Here is a 17,547-nt window from a genome sequence, read left to right on the forward strand (position 1 = left end):
ATGCTACATAGTTAAATTTATGCGCTAATAAACTTTAAATCATCTTGTAATTTTCTTTAATGGGTTTTTACATTTTAAACGCTTATAATTTTAAATCAATAACTTAACATGCCTTATGCTAAATATTGTTGTAAAGGTAATTTATAGACCTCTAAAACGCACAACTATTTTATTTGACTTGAAGTTTTAATCAAATAAAATAATAAAACCTTATCTTCTATCAAGTGTCCTGGATCCAATCCAACAATGGTTTGGATGGAATTTAGGTGGTGACGAGTGCATTAAGGGAAAATATGTAGTATGTCCGATACAGACCCCGGTGGGACGGGTGTAACGGGGTTGTTATAACTATCCCAACTACATCATATTGTCGATTAAAAAATATATATAAAGGACTATAAAAAACAATACAGAATATGTCAGACAGGCAATTTCTTGATGTAAGTGTATATCGGACGGGGTTTAATTTAGTGACTTATAGGACCCTACGGGAAGGGCTTTCTATTTTAATTGCCCCTTTATTTTTCCTCTTCAATGATCAATCGCGAATTGTGCAAGTTATTTGAAATACGCAGAATTGTGGTTTTTTCTTAGTGAATTATGGGGAGAAAACTTGGTTTTGCTAATCGGAATACAATTCTGTTCACTAGGGACAAATGTAAAATGGACTCCATTACTGTAATTTGCATTAATAAAGCCTTGTGTTATAAACGAAAGACAGACTACCTCCTTTATATTCTCGCAGGGCTTATAAAATTCAATGTCCATCGGTGTACGTTGGTCAGTCTAGTAGAAGGGTCTGAATGAACATAAATCAATTTATTAAATTTAAAGACACTTATATCACAGTGACTATATCAGCTTTCGCAAATCATCTCCTAGAGGCTAATCATGATTTTCCACAAGATAATAATATAAAAATTTCACATCATAAAAAATTAGACTTTATGGAGATTGGCAAAGCTGTTAGATGTCTTCATATGTCCGGTATTAACGAGTTTGAGTTAATTTCTAATTTGTAACTATTTACACTGGTTTTACGCTTCACTTGTTAGGCCGGTTCCTTCTAACTGAGGTTTAACACATTAACGACTTCTATTAACAATTGATAGGTGTCGCTACTTTAATAGTTTACACATTTACATTTATGTATGATGTATTTTGGTTTATTAATTTTATGCGGCAAAACTATGTTTATTTATAGGTCTGATGATGCCCTAGTAATTTATGTTTTACGTATTATACTGCATACTCTACGTATAGTATACTGTACAGGGTGTCCAAATTTGGACACTTTTGTAGGTTATATCGGTTGCTATAAGATATAGAGCCTTGCGGTTTTCGCATTACTGTGCTACTTTCTTATGAAACGGAATATGCCATTGTCAAAAATTTGACAGCTGTCATAGGTTTAAATGTAAAGAGTGCTTTTGAAAATTATGGATTTTGAGACCCCCTTGTATGTCCGTTATTATTTAATATATTGACAAAGTAAAAAAGATTTTGATATGGGTTTTTCCGTAGAATACGATTATACAGGGTTCTGCAACAGTGCCTCGGTCTTTCATTAAACCAAAAAAAAAAGGGTTAACATTTTCTTAACAACTTCTTAAAAATTTGTTGGGACGTGATAGCGCATGTCTAAAAAATATTTGAAATATACAGGGTGCTTCAAAAAAGTGTGGCTATATAAGCGGTGTTTTTTTAAGTGGAGGGCCATTTGTTTTATTTAATTTTTGGCACCACCTTAGGTTACTTAGTATATGCGCTAAATATGGCTACTTTGTCATGCGCAGTTTGACTGCAATAATTTTTTTTACAAGAAAAATTAAAAAAATCACATCTAATTCCATAAATCCATAAAATAATCTAATTTCATCTTGACATCAGAAATGTTAATTTAATGAGGTTTTGTTTAAAAGATTTCTAAATGAAAATTATATATAAAATGCATTTGAGTAAGGATGAACGTTTACATGATATTTGTGTTGGGTGAATGTGAAAAGAATTGCCTTTAAGCCTCTCGAATGTATGGGGCGCATTATTCTGATGGCCAGAATAGTGCTGTAAATATTTGTTACCCAAAGGTAGAAGAATGAGGCTACTAATCAGCAGCAAGAGTTAGATGTGTTATTAACGGTAACCGAAGATCCTCACCTAAGTCAAACAAATATCGGAACAGAAGTTGGAATAAGTGAGATATCCTATTTATAGATGAGGCAACATTTCATAAAAATGGATCAGTAAATAGACATAACTTTTACTATTATTACTCATCAGAAAACTCCATTCATGCGGCAGGTCGACTACTAGCATAGGTGGTCATTAAATGTGTGGGGTGGAATTGTTAGAAGCACTATTATCGATCCCTATTTTTTTAATGGTCATCTCAATGGAGAAATGTACTTTCAATTCATACAAAATTAACTGCCTAGATTACTTGCGAATGTTCCATTAATTACTAGAAACCGAATGTGGTTTTAACAGGACAGAACTGCTGCACATTTTTCTCGAAATGTCACTGGACATTTGAATGTGACATTTGAAGGAAAATGGATTGGAAGGAATGGACCTATTAATTGGCGAGCCAGATTGCCTGATTAACAAACTTAGATTTTTTTTATGGGGTTTTATAAAAGAAATTGTTTATAGAAATCCACCTACAACGGGAGTAGGCATGGAGCAGAGAATACGAGAAGCGTTTGCTCAAGTAACTCCACAAAGGTTACATGAAGTAGCAAGAAGTTTTTAGGAACGTATTAATTTATGTTTTCAACAAAACGGAGGACATATTGAACACTTGATGTAATAATAATAAAGTGATAATATTTTTAATATGCTTATTTAATTATTATCGTGAATATTTTAAAAATGACCAAAGATAGCTAATATGTTTGCTTAATAGAAAATATTAGTTTATTAATTATTCATTAATTGCATAAAAAATATACAGGGTATTCTATTTGAAAAACGCGAGAAATGAAGCTTTGAAATTCCTAAAATTTGAGAGATCACGTATATGACAAAAAGAAGCCATTTAAGTCAAAGTAATCCTCCATTTTTCTAGAATCCGAATTTAACCTAATATTGACAATTAATTAACATTTCTGTTGTCAAGATGAAATTAAATGATAGTAGTGATTTTTTAATTTATTTTCTTGTTTGTTAATTATTGCAGTCAAACTATGCATAACAAAGTCCCAAAAATTAACCTTTTTTTTAGGCTTTGTGGAAGACCGACGCACTGTTGCAGGACCCTGTGTAATGTGTTTAAATGTAACAATTTAGGATTTTGAGATAAAATAAAAACTTGATTGAGAACTTTTTTAATTCAACATCCTGTATATTTTTAATTGGAAAAATCCACTTTATTTTTTCCATTTTAAAAATATATTACACTATAATGAGTTACTTATTTTATTGCGTATTACGTCACTTATAGGTTTATTAATAGTTTGACAAACTATTATTGATAAACCGTGAAATCATATAAAAAAAGTATTTTCTAATTAGGAAGGAGTTTTGATGGTATTATATAGCTAAAGATTTCCAAGATGAGATATTTCAAGATTCCATATTTTGTTTATATTTTTAATTTAATTTAATTACATTGATAACGTTAATAGATATGAGGGGGTCAGTGGAAAAGTGGTATAAGTAAAATTTTTCCATAATTGGAGATAAGTGCACTACTGTATACTTAAAGGGTATATCTGTTTAGGAGAAAAATGGTACAAGTTCTATTTCGACTTTCAAATAATAATCTTGGTATTTTCTACTAAAATGGAGAATGGTAAGTTTGTTTTATTAACTAATTTGTAACCATCACATGTTCGCATGTATGTAAAAATTTAAATTGCCGAAATTTATTTCTTACCTTACTCTTAGAGTTTTCGATTTTTAACGAGCCTGGAAACAAATTTTCCTGATAGAAAATCTAACAATGGGAATACTCAAGACAGTGACGATTTGCCATTATCAGTATTAAGAAACTAAGGTCCAAGTGTTGAAGGTAAAGTTCGAAGTTGTAAATTTTAAGGAAGTGTCTGCCCTTACAGCAGCATGTATACGGTTTAAAAACTTTGTTTGCCTGCAACCTCGTTTGAAGTGAAACGGTGTTTTGGGTAAAATGTTAGACTTGCATTCTAAAAATTCGATGGGTTCGAATCCCAGGGATTTATCCGTAACAGTGACAGATCCAAATTTAAAATCGTAAAATAAAACTATTAATTTCTAACTTTACTTTCAGATTTTTCAGAGTTTGACGATTCTGATGCTGACAAAACATATTTTCCTGGTAATGATTCAAGCGATGGAGGTTTTGAGGACAGTGACGATTTGCCATTGACAGCACTGAGCCACACAAACAGTCCAACTATTGAAGGTATAAAAAATAAAGGAAAGAAGAGAGTTAGAAGGCCATAAGAAGCAAGTGCGAAAAAAGTTGCGGAATAGCGGCAAAGCATACGTGGGACATCGGAATCAGCCCAAAGGTGCTACAAATTTTACTTACTTTGTCCACGATTGTCGATACAAGTGTAATAACATCTCTGAAGTAGACGCACGGCGAATTTTTGACGGTTTTTGGGAACTGGGTAATTGGGATTTACAGACTGCATTTATCTCGTCTTACATTAAAATTGAAACTCCCCTGAGAAAGAAAACTAATGCAATATCCCATAAGTTGAAATCTGTTAGTGTGACCTTGAAGAATCAAAGGATTTGCAAGGATTTCTTTTTAAAAACGTTAAAAATAAGAAACGGAAGATACTCACGAGTTGTTAACAAAAAGACAGATGTCGGGTTTGTCATACTTGATGGAAGAGGCAAGGCGCCAAATCCTAGTAGAATTTTAGACGAAGACCGCGATCTGGTCAAAGATCATATTAACCGATTTCCAAGATATACAAGTCACTATTGTAGAAAGGATAACCCCAATAAAAAATATCTGCCTTCTTACCTAAATGTCAAAAAAATGTACAAATGCTATTTGCAGTTTTGTGAAGAACAAGAGAAACGCCCTGTTAAAGAGTGGCTTTATCGTGAGATTTTTAACACGGAATTTAATCTCTCATTTCATCAACCGCACACTGATACATGAAATAAATGCGACAGTTTTGATATTTTACTGAAATCTGGAGATGAGGAACAGAGAAGGAAGGTAAAAATAGAAAAAGACGTTCATCAACGGAAAGCAGAGAATGCACAGGAAGAAAGAAGACGGGCGAAGAAGCTTGCTCAAGAGTTTGCAGGTAAAACTGTGACCATTCGCTTCGACCTTCAAAAAACACTACCAACTACTCGTTTAACGACGAATAATGTATATTACCTAAGAACTCTATGGACTTACAATTTTGCTGTCCACGACCTTGGCAGTAATAAGGCTTTTATGTATACATGGGACGAAAGCATCGCTTGTAGAGGATCTTCCGAGGTTGCGTCTTGTTTATTGAAGTTTGTTAAGCAACTGCCAAAGACGGCAAAAAATATTATAGCCTTCAGTGACTCCTGCGGAGGCCAAAATAAGAATAAGAATGTATTAAAATTTTGGATGTACGTTGTTCAAAATTTTGATATACAATCTGTGGACCATAAATTCTTAGAGCCGGGGCACACTTATATGGAGTGCGATGAAGACTTTGCATTAATTAAGAAGCACAAGCGCCACGTTCAGTACGTATATGTACCTACTGAATGGAATAAAGCCATTAAAGAGAGTTGCAAGAAATTCTCTGTAACACAAATGACATCGGCTGACTTTCTCTGCTTTTCAGAGCCTGAAGGTATAACTACCATCGTTCGCAATGACAAAGAAAAAAGGAAGATTGCCTGGAGACAAATTACACTTGAAAAAGATCAACCATTTACAATGAAATTTAAAGACACTCTAAGTGCAATAATTGAATTTTATGAAGCAGATTGGGCCCTAAGAAGCAAAGGAAGACCATCGGCACAAAAACTTTGCCCCTTGTATAATGAGGCACCAAAAATAAAATTTCTTAAATGGCAAAATCTTCAAGAGCTGTTGCAGTTTGTAGCTCCGGTATACCACAATTTTTACAAGAATTTGGCACATGAAGATTCAAAAAGTCAAAAACGGAGCAGGCAAGAAACGGTACCTAAAAAGAAAACCAAAGCAGGTGCTGGCAGTACAGAAGAGCGACGTGACAGCGACGAAGATATAGTAGATGAAAGTGACAGAATTATTTTAGAATCTGATGAAGATTAGATAAGACAAACTGTATTCATTATACTTTTTTTTTCACTTCTTTGTTTCAGAATGTTTAAATAAAGTATCTTCTATGTCACTTATACTTCTTTTACCCCAAATCATCATGTATGGCAAAATGGTACAAGTGAGAAAAACTAAGTTTTTTAGAAAAATACAATATTTTTAAAACCCGGATATATAAGTCCAGAAAACATTAGAATTTTTTAAATAGATATACGTAACCATTCTTGGATTTACTTTTACTAGGATTTTACTATTAGCCATTAACTTTGACCTTAGATTACTCAAAATTATGTCAATGTTACTTATATTTACGTATTTCTTTATTGGTATATTGCTCAGACACAATTGAACGTTAACTTTTGCCGATTTGTAGAATGAAGCGGTGAAGCCTATTTTTCATCAGATGGAATCTTTAATAGGCATAATAGCATGCAAAGAAAATCCTCATATTACTCTTGAACGTTAACGACAAGGAAGGTGCGTGTTGAGCGTTATAATAACAATATATATTTTCAACAAGATGGCGCACCAGGATATAATGCTAATATTACTCGCCACTTGGGGTTATTTTTTAAAACAAGTGCATAGTGTTATATATTTTTAAAAAGGAAAAATTTTTTAAAATATAAAGGCTGTTCCATTTAAAAAACCATAAGTTTATTTTTTATCTGAAATTTCTAAATCATTACAATAAAACAGATAACATAATCGTATTCTACTGAAAAACCCCTATCAAACTCCCTATCAATTTTTACTTTTTTAATATTTAAATAACAACGGAGATAAAAGGGGTTCCCAGAATCCAAAATTTTAAAAATCGCTTTGTAGATTAAAAACTACGACAGCTGTCAAATTTTTGACAATGGCATATTTCTTTTAACTATTAAATTATAATTTGATTTTTTTTTCAGTCGACTTCGCGTTTCCCAAACCAGGAGAGTCAATATTAGACTGTTTTTATAGCTATCGTCAAAAGGCTGATGACAAAGTTTGCTGTGACTACGCTCTGCACATGTGTTTACCTCATTGGTCTGATCAAGTTAAAAGAGAAATGGAGATACTATGTAAAGAACATGGTAAGGATTTTTTTTTAATATTTACAAAATAAATTATTGTAATTGGATGGATGTTGTAATAACGTTAGCTGAGTTGAAATCTTGTCTACACGAATATGACAGTTGCTGAGATGATGCTATATTTAAATATACATAATATTTTATCTGTCTTCGTCACCACTGTTTTAGAAGAAAAAAAATCAACTGCACGAATTTGAAATCGAAAGGCAAAATATGTATTTCAGCTCATGACGGCTACGCAGTATTAAAGCGTGAAATTAAATATCAAACTTAACTTGAATTCAAACATTTCAAAGTCATTCAACTTAATTATAAAAGAATTATTTCTGGTTATTTGTGAGTGGAAAAATGAACAGTTATAGTCTGCCAAAGGAAATGTTCTTTATTAATAAAATATTACGACGTGATCACGGGGATATCGCTACCTGATGCCTTTGCTGAATATTTTTATTCGATATTTGAACTGAATTCATTAATTTTCTAGCCATCACAGTAATAGCACAATATTTAAACTACCACAAGACTTTATTCTTCTCTTGTAACATGCCATCTAGAATATCATTCACAAAGTTGAGTAATAAAGTCGGAAAGATATAAAACAGTTTCGTGAGCCATATATCTAAGTATTAAATTTATGATTTCTTACCAATCAATATAATAAATTTATCATATGTGCTAGAAGAAGGCAGATATTTCTTTCTTCTTTCCCTGTAACTTTTTTATTTTATTTTTATACAGAGTGTCGTCTTAAGGCGTTAATTTAAAGCAAGATGAACTGTCTACTACATGGCGCCTGCGCTAATTTGGAGTATTTTGTATCCAAGAGAAAAGGGCATTATTATGTGCAAAATCAAATATAAAACATTAATTTGAATAGAACCAGAATAAGCATAATATGGCATATTCTGTTTAATAGAATGAACATAACACAAACTAGCAGCTTTTTTATTCATATAATATTTTTCAATAAAAAAAAAGATTGTATCTGTTTCTAACACAGGGGGTTTTTAGTAAATACAGGGTGTTTCAGAACTATAGGATCAAACTTCTGGGGTTTGTTGAGTGCAACAAAAGAATTCATTTGAGTATAGGAACCCATGTCCGGAAATGCGTCACTACGCCACTACGGCCCTAAGACGCGTTAAAATTTATAAAAAACATTAATTACCTAAATATATAGGATCTGCTGCATTTATTTTTACCTTTTGTACATGATACCATAACAACAATTGGTTAAAATCAACGCTTATCTATGTCAATTCTCAATGTCATGTTTAAAAATTTTATAGCTTACAATTTTTAAACATTTATTGCTAATGGAAAACTTTACCAATCAAGAATTGGCGGATATGCATTTGGCATACGGAGCAACAACTGCAATGCACGAGCAGCATCGCGAACGACATCCCGCGTTATCCCGAACGACAGCATCCTGGATACAAAAAGTTTATTGCGGTTCATCGGCGGCTCGCTGAGACAGGCATGTTTAAGACCAAGATGCATGATACTGGTGTTGCTCGAGCCGTAAGAACGGTCGAATTTGAAGAAGAGGTGCTTTAGCGAGTTGCCGATGAACCATCAAATAGCACACGTGACGTCGCTAAGAATGTGAATACGAGTAACGCTTCTGTCTGGCGGATACTACACGAGCAACAACTTCATCCTTACCACTTCCAGAAAGTTCAAGGTATGACTGCAGTCGATTATCATCCTAGAGTTCAATTTTGTCGATGGCTTCTGGATCACATCATTGCACAACCAAATTTTTTACGATATGTTTTGTGGACCGATGAAGCCTCTTTCACAAGAGACGGTATTTTTAATAGTAAGAATAGCCATCTTTGGGACGAAGAAAATCCTTATGCAATTTTACCAAGAAAACATCAGAATCGTTGTTCTGTCAACGTATGGGCAGGCATTGTTGCTGATTATTTAATTGGGCCATACCTTCTACCGGAACGGTTAACAGGACCTATTTATCTACGTTTCTTTGAGGAAGTTCTCCCACAACTCCTTGAAAATGTTCCACTAAACGTTAGACAGCAAATGTGGTTTCAGCATGATGGAGCGCCGGCTCACTTTGCTGTATACAAGTAACGCGAGTATTTGGCTCAGCGATTTGGGCACCGTTGGATTGCCAGAGGTGGAGCAGTTTCTTGGCCTCCTAGGTCACCCGATTTAACGTCGCTCAATTATTTCTTGGGGGGACATGTAAAGTCTTTAGTCTACGAAACTCCAGTAGAATCAGAGCTAGACTTAATTGGACGAATAACAGCAGCATTTGAAATAATTCAAAACGAGGATCAAATTTTTAGTGTAGTCCGCCGAAATCATGTGCGGCGTTTAAATCGGTGTATTGAGGTTGGAGGAAGACATTTTGAACAATTGTTGTGATGGTATCATATACAAAAGGCATCAGATCCTATTTAGGAAATTAATATTTTTTTCTAAATTTAAACGCGTTTTAGGGCCGTAGTGTCGTAGTGACACATTTCCGGACATGGGTTCCTATACTCAAATGGATTCTACTGTTGTACCTAGGAGTTTGATCCCATAGTTCTGAAACACCCTGTATGTAAGTGTGAGAAACATCAAGGAGTGATTAAAAAATAACAGTTTGCCCGGCCCGCAAATGCTTCGTTGTATTGATGTATGTGATTTTATGTGTTTTAAGAGATAGTAATTGCGCATTTTTTGACATCCAATAAAGAATCTTATGTTATGTATCATTGTTGCGTAAACGGGTATTGGTCTTCATTTTCTGAAAGAAAAAAATGGTTACGTAAAAAAATTAAAAGACTTCCCCTACTAACTTTTCAGGAAAATACAACATATTAACGTGTATTTGTCAATTCTTCAAATACATTGTCTAGTCAACATTTATTTAATCTTAAAAACAAAATGTCAAATTCATGTTCCTTCATTATTAACCTTTTTTTCTAAAACATTATTGTTAGTAAGTTATTACATTTTCTTTTATCGAAAAAGTGGAAAGCTACACATGCGGAATTGTCAGATTGAAGTAATGGAAATGCTTGGCAATTGTATGCTGAGTTTGTTTATTTTGATAGAAAATAGCATTTATGGCTTCCACTGGACTTGGACCCGACGAATTACTGTCTTAGTTGCCGATACGATATATGCCGAAGGTTTCTTATATAGGATATTGCCTTATTTTTTAAATTTTAATCAGGATATCCCATATGTTTTTACAAATTGTAATTTTTGAAAACGTCGAACTAAAAAAAAATGAAATAGGGTGTAATAAATAAGTTATGTGCTCTGCACGAATTTAAAAAAAGGGTAAACATGTATTTTTGCCATTTAATCAGTTTATCTAATGGCACCGTAATAGGAAAAACCACCGTAGATTTTTGTAATACTTATTTAGAAAATATTTTTTTACTTACTTTGCTCAAACGCTGTCAAAAAGTGTTTTGAGAATATAATTTTTTATGGAAATATGTAAAAATATACCGGGTATTCTATTTAAAATTGGAAAATTTTTGGTAAAAAAATCAAGAATATTTGGGAAAGGCATTTTACAGAAAATAAATGAATGATGTAAAAAAATACATCCCGTAAAAGATGACGTTCCTATAAATTAGAACTTTAATCATTTACAGTGGTGGCCATAATTATAGCAACAAGTACATTTTTCCTTCAAATTATACTCGTATGATGTGGTAGATTAGAAAAAAAACTGGTATATATTATGATATATTTTTTACAAAGCTTTTTATTTATGTTTATTTTTTTGTTACTTTATAAAAGAAATAAAAAATGGGAATTTTTTTTAGGAAACGGGTTGGACAAAATTATAGCAACACATTTTAGAGAAATCAATTTATTTATTCTCCAAAGTCAAAATAAGATTACAATACAATAATATTCTTCAGTATTTAGTATAGTACCCTTTAACCCTTATAACAGCAATGCATCTTTTTGGCATGGATAAAATAAGTTTGTTTATAACATCATGATCGATTGACAACCAAGTATCCTAAAGAGCTTCGAAAAGTTCTCCAGCATTTCAATATTTGCAATTACAAATATTTATTGTCGGCAAAAAAACAGGTAGGCTTTTTTTTATTTGAATGAGAAATTTTGTTTAAATATTAAGAGGCCATCTAAACCAGTGGCGTACTTTTACGATTAAAACATACATATAATAGTTATTATTAAATATTAGTAAAATTCAGATTTGTTGCTATAATTTTGGCCACTACTGTAAGTGTCAGTCTGCTCATAAGTCTATCTTCAAAAAAAAAATCAATTTGAGCAAGAAAATAATAAACAGTTCAAGAAAAGTAAATCCTAAAAATAAAATGTCTTATCAAGAAAAAAACATAATATTAAAAGATTTAAATTTGCATGAGAAATTTCATTAAAAAACCATTTTCGTCCTGTCTAAGGCGCCTAATTACCCATTATTGCGGGCTCCTATCACAGAAAATAGATTATCGTTGACGGCAATTATAATAAGATATTTTCGTAGTCAAATATAGACTTATGTTAAGGCTACTTGGCGACATCATGCAAACACATCCTCCAGACTTCCAAAGATACCAAACTTAAGATGGCAACAGCAGTATTAATAACATTTCCTGGTAACTAATCCAGAAACACAGCTACAAGTGCTACACTAATACAGAGCTGTAGGCTTATCTCGTACAATTAGAAAAAGGTAATTCACTACTTCAAATAAGGTGAAAATTCAAAAAGTACAATACAGTGATGCTTCTATACCAGAGGGTAAAAAACGGGTTGCTTATGTGTTGCAAATTCATTTTTGCTGATGGTAGAGGAACTTAGTAGTAAAAGTTTTGAAACATGTGAAATTGCCATAATACAAAAACAAACAATGCTCAAAATGCCACATAAACGAACCACCAAGTTTGTAACAGCATCATCACAATAAAATCAGCACTCACTAGAAATGGCTAGGTCACACAGTTATCCCACACAAAAATAGCTCTAAAAATTAAAAAAAAAAACGCAGTGCTAAACCTCTGCATTCAAAAGGATCCAAATTTCTCCCCACAGCTCCCACAACCCTCAATTAGACAACAATGGATAGACTAATAGTACATTTAAATCGAAGCAAAACAATCTACACTCGAAGCTTAGAAACCAAATTAAGGTAAAAAAAACTGTGAAACGCTGTGAAAGAACTGCACAACTGGAACTACTTATTGATTCACTACTCAGTCCACTGACAAAATTAAACATTGAATGAACATAACCTGTCTTGAATAAAACACTGAATAAGCAATTTTGACCTGTAACAACTTCCTAAAATATAAACATATAAACATTATTTCATTTCATCTTATTGTGATTGCTTCCCATTAAATTTTGGTTCTTGCTATCTTTTTATTTTATTCAATATTTTAAGTCATGTTAGTCCTGTGTATATATGTAATTGAAAAAGAACAAATAAATAAAATTAGGTTATTTCATAATAATAATGTATATCTGATAAATTGTTTTTTTCACATGAAACTTACGTTTATTGATAATAGGATAAGGTTAATTTTGATCCAATTAGATCCAAAAGAGATGTCCCAAGTCAGTTTTACAACAGATGTCATTGAACTCAATTCCTATCTGCAAAAAACGATTATGCGGAATACTCATCGTCTCACCCAACGTGGCGTCTCTTGGACTTTTTATTATCTCCTTAAACGGCAATTCCTCTTTAATTTGCAATTTACCCATGCAATAGAAGTCTCCCGCATAGATTCTCCCTCAGATTCTCCCTATAGAACGATAACCTGTCTTTAGTGCTGCTTAGAGTTTAGCATCATTTATAATCTCGGCTAATAACACCAAATGCGTAAAAAATGCTTTAAAATGTCGCTATTTTCTTAATTTAATTAGTAATAGTAGTAATTGGTATCAGAAAATGTATTTATTGCGATTGTGCGTTTTTTTGAAAATGTCGTTTTTTCAAGTACCTGTCGACAACTCGCTTTATCGATAATCCACAAGACTGCAGATCTCAGTCTGGTGATAATTTCTGTCATTCTTGGTAGTTCTGTATTTATTAATAATATTTTATCTTAAGAAAGGCTGTTAAAAGTTCTTTTAAACAACTAAATTGTTTATTTATCGTCTATGTCCACCTCTATTTTATACGCTATATAATAAATTATAACCATTTTTTCAACATTCATTTATTATATTTTTTAGGTTTAAACTCTTTTAAAATGTTCATGGCCTACAACTTTATGCTAAATGACGCAGAACTCTATAGTGCTTTCGATCAATGCCAAAAATTAGGTGCTGTAGCTCAAGTACACGCTGAAAACGGCTCAATTATAGCTAAGAATGTGGAAAAACTTTTAGCTAAGGGTATTTTGGGACCAGAAGGGCATGAACTGTCTAGACCAGAAGAAGTAGAAGCTGAGGCTGTTAATAGAGCTTGTGTTATCGCAAAACAGGTATGTTTTATTATCGGTTGTTGGGTCATTTTTTGTATATTAATAGTTACATTTTCTGTTACTTATACCTGTTTTAAAGAACTTAAAGATTGACATAAATTTTTCAGAAAATGCATTTTTAAATAAATAAGAGAAATATGTTTTTTTTTTAACAAATTAAAGCCAATTAGGATACATTTAAAATATCGTGTGTTCATTTAAAAACTTTCCGAATCTAATTTTTACTCGCTTTAGAAATTTTTTAATTTCAGATTTTGGAATATTCGAGGTGGATAGTTTTTGAAATTGAATTGAACATCATACTCAGTTAAATAGAACTAGTACAGCACAATTGACATAACACTATTATTTTTCGTCTAATTTATACGGCCAATTAACACTCCAAATACCATGCAATACTTTTGCATTTAATGTATCAGATTTAAAAATGTTTTTTTGTAATTTCATTTTTTATAGGTAGATTGCCCACTGTATGTAGTGCATGTTATGAGTAAGCAAGCAGCACAGGCTTTGGCCGCTGCACGTGATAGTGGCACACTAGTATACGGCGAAACTTTAGTAGCCAGTATTTGCAAAGACGGTAGCCAGTGTAAGCACCAGTGTTTTCAGCATGCCGCTGGTCATATTCTTAGTCCGCCTCTTAGATCTGATCCCACCACCCCTCTTGCATTATTGAATTCTTTAGCACAGTAAGTCCTATAATATTAGATAAATCGTCAGCACAACACTTGCTTTCTATATATTTTTGACCATATTAATAGAGTAATGTAACTTTTTTCATATTTATTTATATATTGTTCTCATAAAAAACACCAAAGGTATGCAGTAAGTACATCGAATACATAGAGAAAACAACATAAAAAAAGAAATACTAATCGTAAAATGTTATAGTTGAGAGATAAGACAAATATTTTTTAAAAAATGAGCTGAATCTATCCTAAGCCATAATACGACTACAAATAGTTCATTTCTACATTTGCTAATAAAGTTGGACCCACATGAAAAGTATCGAAATTTAGGATTCTTAGATTTGTTGGGGAATTGAAGATTACTCATTGTACAAAATAATAATTAAACAAGGCAACACCGGCTTTCTCTCGAGAATGAACTCGTGTAACTCTTGAATTTTAAAGCGCTATTATTTTTTTCTCAACTTATTAGAGCTGTTTATACTCCTTCCAAAAAAGTTCACATTATTAAACGGTTTTATGCATGCAATTCGGCAGTACAATATAGGGATTTGTTTTCAATTACATGTGAAAATAGACCGATTCCTTGAGAAAAAACAATGTTGAATGCGGTTTCGAAATTTAAGGCACCCTTTTGTCCAAGATTGTCATAAATGCCATACTAAAGTGCAAGAGCCTCCTATCGAAAGAGTTCGGGACTGGACGAAATGATTTGTAGTGCCCTAGAAGTGGATTCAACACGATCAAGTAGAAGTTTTTGAGAGGAACTGGGTATGGCTAAAACTGTTAACCAGTATTTGGAAAAAAGCATAGGTATAAATGTTTCAAATATTCCAAAACTCAGGAGGTATCAGGTCCCGAAGACCATTGGCGAAGAATGGAATTTTGTGAAAAAGGAAATGAAAAAGAAATTTTTTTACGAAATATTCTATGTTCAGATGAATCTTCTTTTTCATTACATCGGAAGCACGATCCTTCCGTTGTTCAATGTTGCTTTCGGGCAAATAAGCACAGAAGTTTTCAATTCCGTACTTAGTTCTCAAAAATTGAATGTTTGAGCTGGTATTTTGGGCGACTATATTATAGGATAATTTTGTATTGATGATACTTTAAACGCCTGAAAATACCTTGAGTTGCTGCAAAACCAAGTTCTTCCTGCCATTTAAATCCCCCCTGATTTGGAACTGGCATTAGTCTATTTTCAATAAGGCGGCTGTCCTGCTCATAATGCGGTTATGGTAAAATAACTTTTAACAAATACTTTTCCTGACCGTCTTATTTGAGGAACTGGCAATCTTAAATAACCTAGATCTCAAGATTTATCTACAAATAACTTTGGGGTTATCTTAAGAAGACCATTTACAAACGCCAATCTAGTAGCCCAACAAATTTAGAGGAGTTGCAAGAGAAAATCTTTAAATGTGCCAATTCCAGAAACTCTTTTTTTTGATCGGTTAACTTATTGTTTAGGTCCGCCAAAGCCATTTATTTAAAAAAATTATTTTTTTCAAGTTTATTTTTGAGTTTGTGTTTAGTGTTTAACTGTTTCTGCTTTTATCAGGGTTTTCTATTTTATTTTTATTAAAATAACGCTTTAATTTTCATTAATCATTACACAGCCTAATAAACATTTTTGAGATTACGATTCTATGCGGGATGTACACTGATATATGTAAAACTTGCATGAAACATATTTTAGAAATGCCTGAAATGCATGAAAAACTCCCCGATCAAAGTCAAAGGCTTACCAACTTCGTACTGAAAAACAACAACGTAGCAGACAAGTTAGCGGACCGCACGAAATGCATGCGTGCGCGTTGTCATATTTTGCCTTTAAGCACCTCGCTATGTTTAATGATCGATTCCCCAACAAAGTCACAGTCTTTATATTTTATATAGTTTAGGGATTTGGTGAATAAATAACTCGGGCTGTTGGTTTTTCGGTCTAATAAAGTCTTAATACTACAATTATCCAACATACTTCTGTATGAGACCATAAATGTGTAAATATTATTTTGTCTAAAGAAAAGGTATCTTGGAAACTTATGAAAAGTTTCGCGAAGCCATAAGGTTAATCATTGACTTCACTAACACAATTTAGTGCAGTGCCCTCAATACTTCAATTAAATTCTCTTCTCTACTCGTCTTTTCGTAAAAATGTTATAATGCTTCACTGATTTACATTTATTTATTTATTATTTATATATTCAATTACAAACACCTTAACAGGTAACATGTAATTTGTGTGTTTTTTTTAACATGTAAATGTTAAAAAAGAAACACAAATAATATGCAATAAGCTTATAAATCAACATACAAAAATGAAACAAAAAAGAAAGAAAATAAAGTAACTACATATATTATCTAACTTATCCCCCTGTTCCTCTTATATAAGACTCTCCCGTAAATAGATCATACGAACTATAGTGCGTATTATACAATTTTATTAGTTGGTCTGTTATTAATAATTATTAGTACCCCTCTAAATCCATAATTGGTACGGTGAGATCGTTCATAGAAAAGGATCCTTTGACGTGTAACCCTATTGGGACTTTTAATAATATCCTATTTAAAAGAGAAGAACTATCTATTTTACCGTTAAATAATTTAAACAAAAAATAGATTCTGGCATTATTTCTTGTAATTTCCAAAGTTTGCAGCCCAACTAGCTGACATCTAATGTTATAACAAATAGTTTCTTAAGGGAACCTATGCTTATAAAGTAAAAAATTTGCAGCATTTATATACTTTTAATCTTTTGAAACCTATCACAAATATTGCTTCGTAATTAAAGTCACTTTGTAATTAAATACAATTTTTTTATTCTAAAACTACCTTAAAAATTTAGTCATCCACAATAAGAAGTCCTAATGATTTGAAGAGGCAATTGGAGTGAATAAATATTCTAAATAAATGTGGCCCTAAGTTGCAGTTTTGAGGCACTTCTGAGGTGGGTTATTATATTTATTTAAAGTAGATGTTTTCCAACTTTTATCATCAGTGTCCAATCAGACAAATGGAGAAAAAGATAGATCGAGAGAGATATTCCAATAGCAGCAAGGTGATTTAAAAGTAACCTACGATAACTTTATCGAAAGCGT

General features: G+C 32.4%; 1 protein-coding gene across 2 annotated transcripts in view; it reads left to right on the forward strand.

Moving 5' to 3' along the window:
* The window catches only part of LOC126748208 (dihydropyrimidinase), a 67,538-nt gene that overhangs the window by 40,085 nt on the left and 9,906 nt on the right, over nt 1-17,547 (forward strand). The window contains exons 3-5 of one of the 2 annotated variants that reach the window (XM_050457283.1): nt 7,147-7,311; nt 13,507-13,757; nt 14,214-14,446. In XM_050457283.1, coding sequence (XP_050313240.1) covers nt 7,147-7,311; nt 13,507-13,757; nt 14,214-14,446 — 649 coding nt within the window. The remainder of the gene's footprint in view (nt 1-7,146; nt 7,312-13,506; nt 13,758-14,213; nt 14,447-17,547) is intronic. The other variant, XM_050457284.1, reaches the window with a different exon arrangement.

This window comes from Anthonomus grandis, chromosome 22 (genome assembly GCF_022605725.1).
Source record: "Anthonomus grandis grandis chromosome 22, icAntGran1.3, whole genome shotgun sequence".
NCBI lineage: Eukaryota > Metazoa > Arthropoda > Insecta > Coleoptera > Curculionidae > Anthonomus > Anthonomus grandis.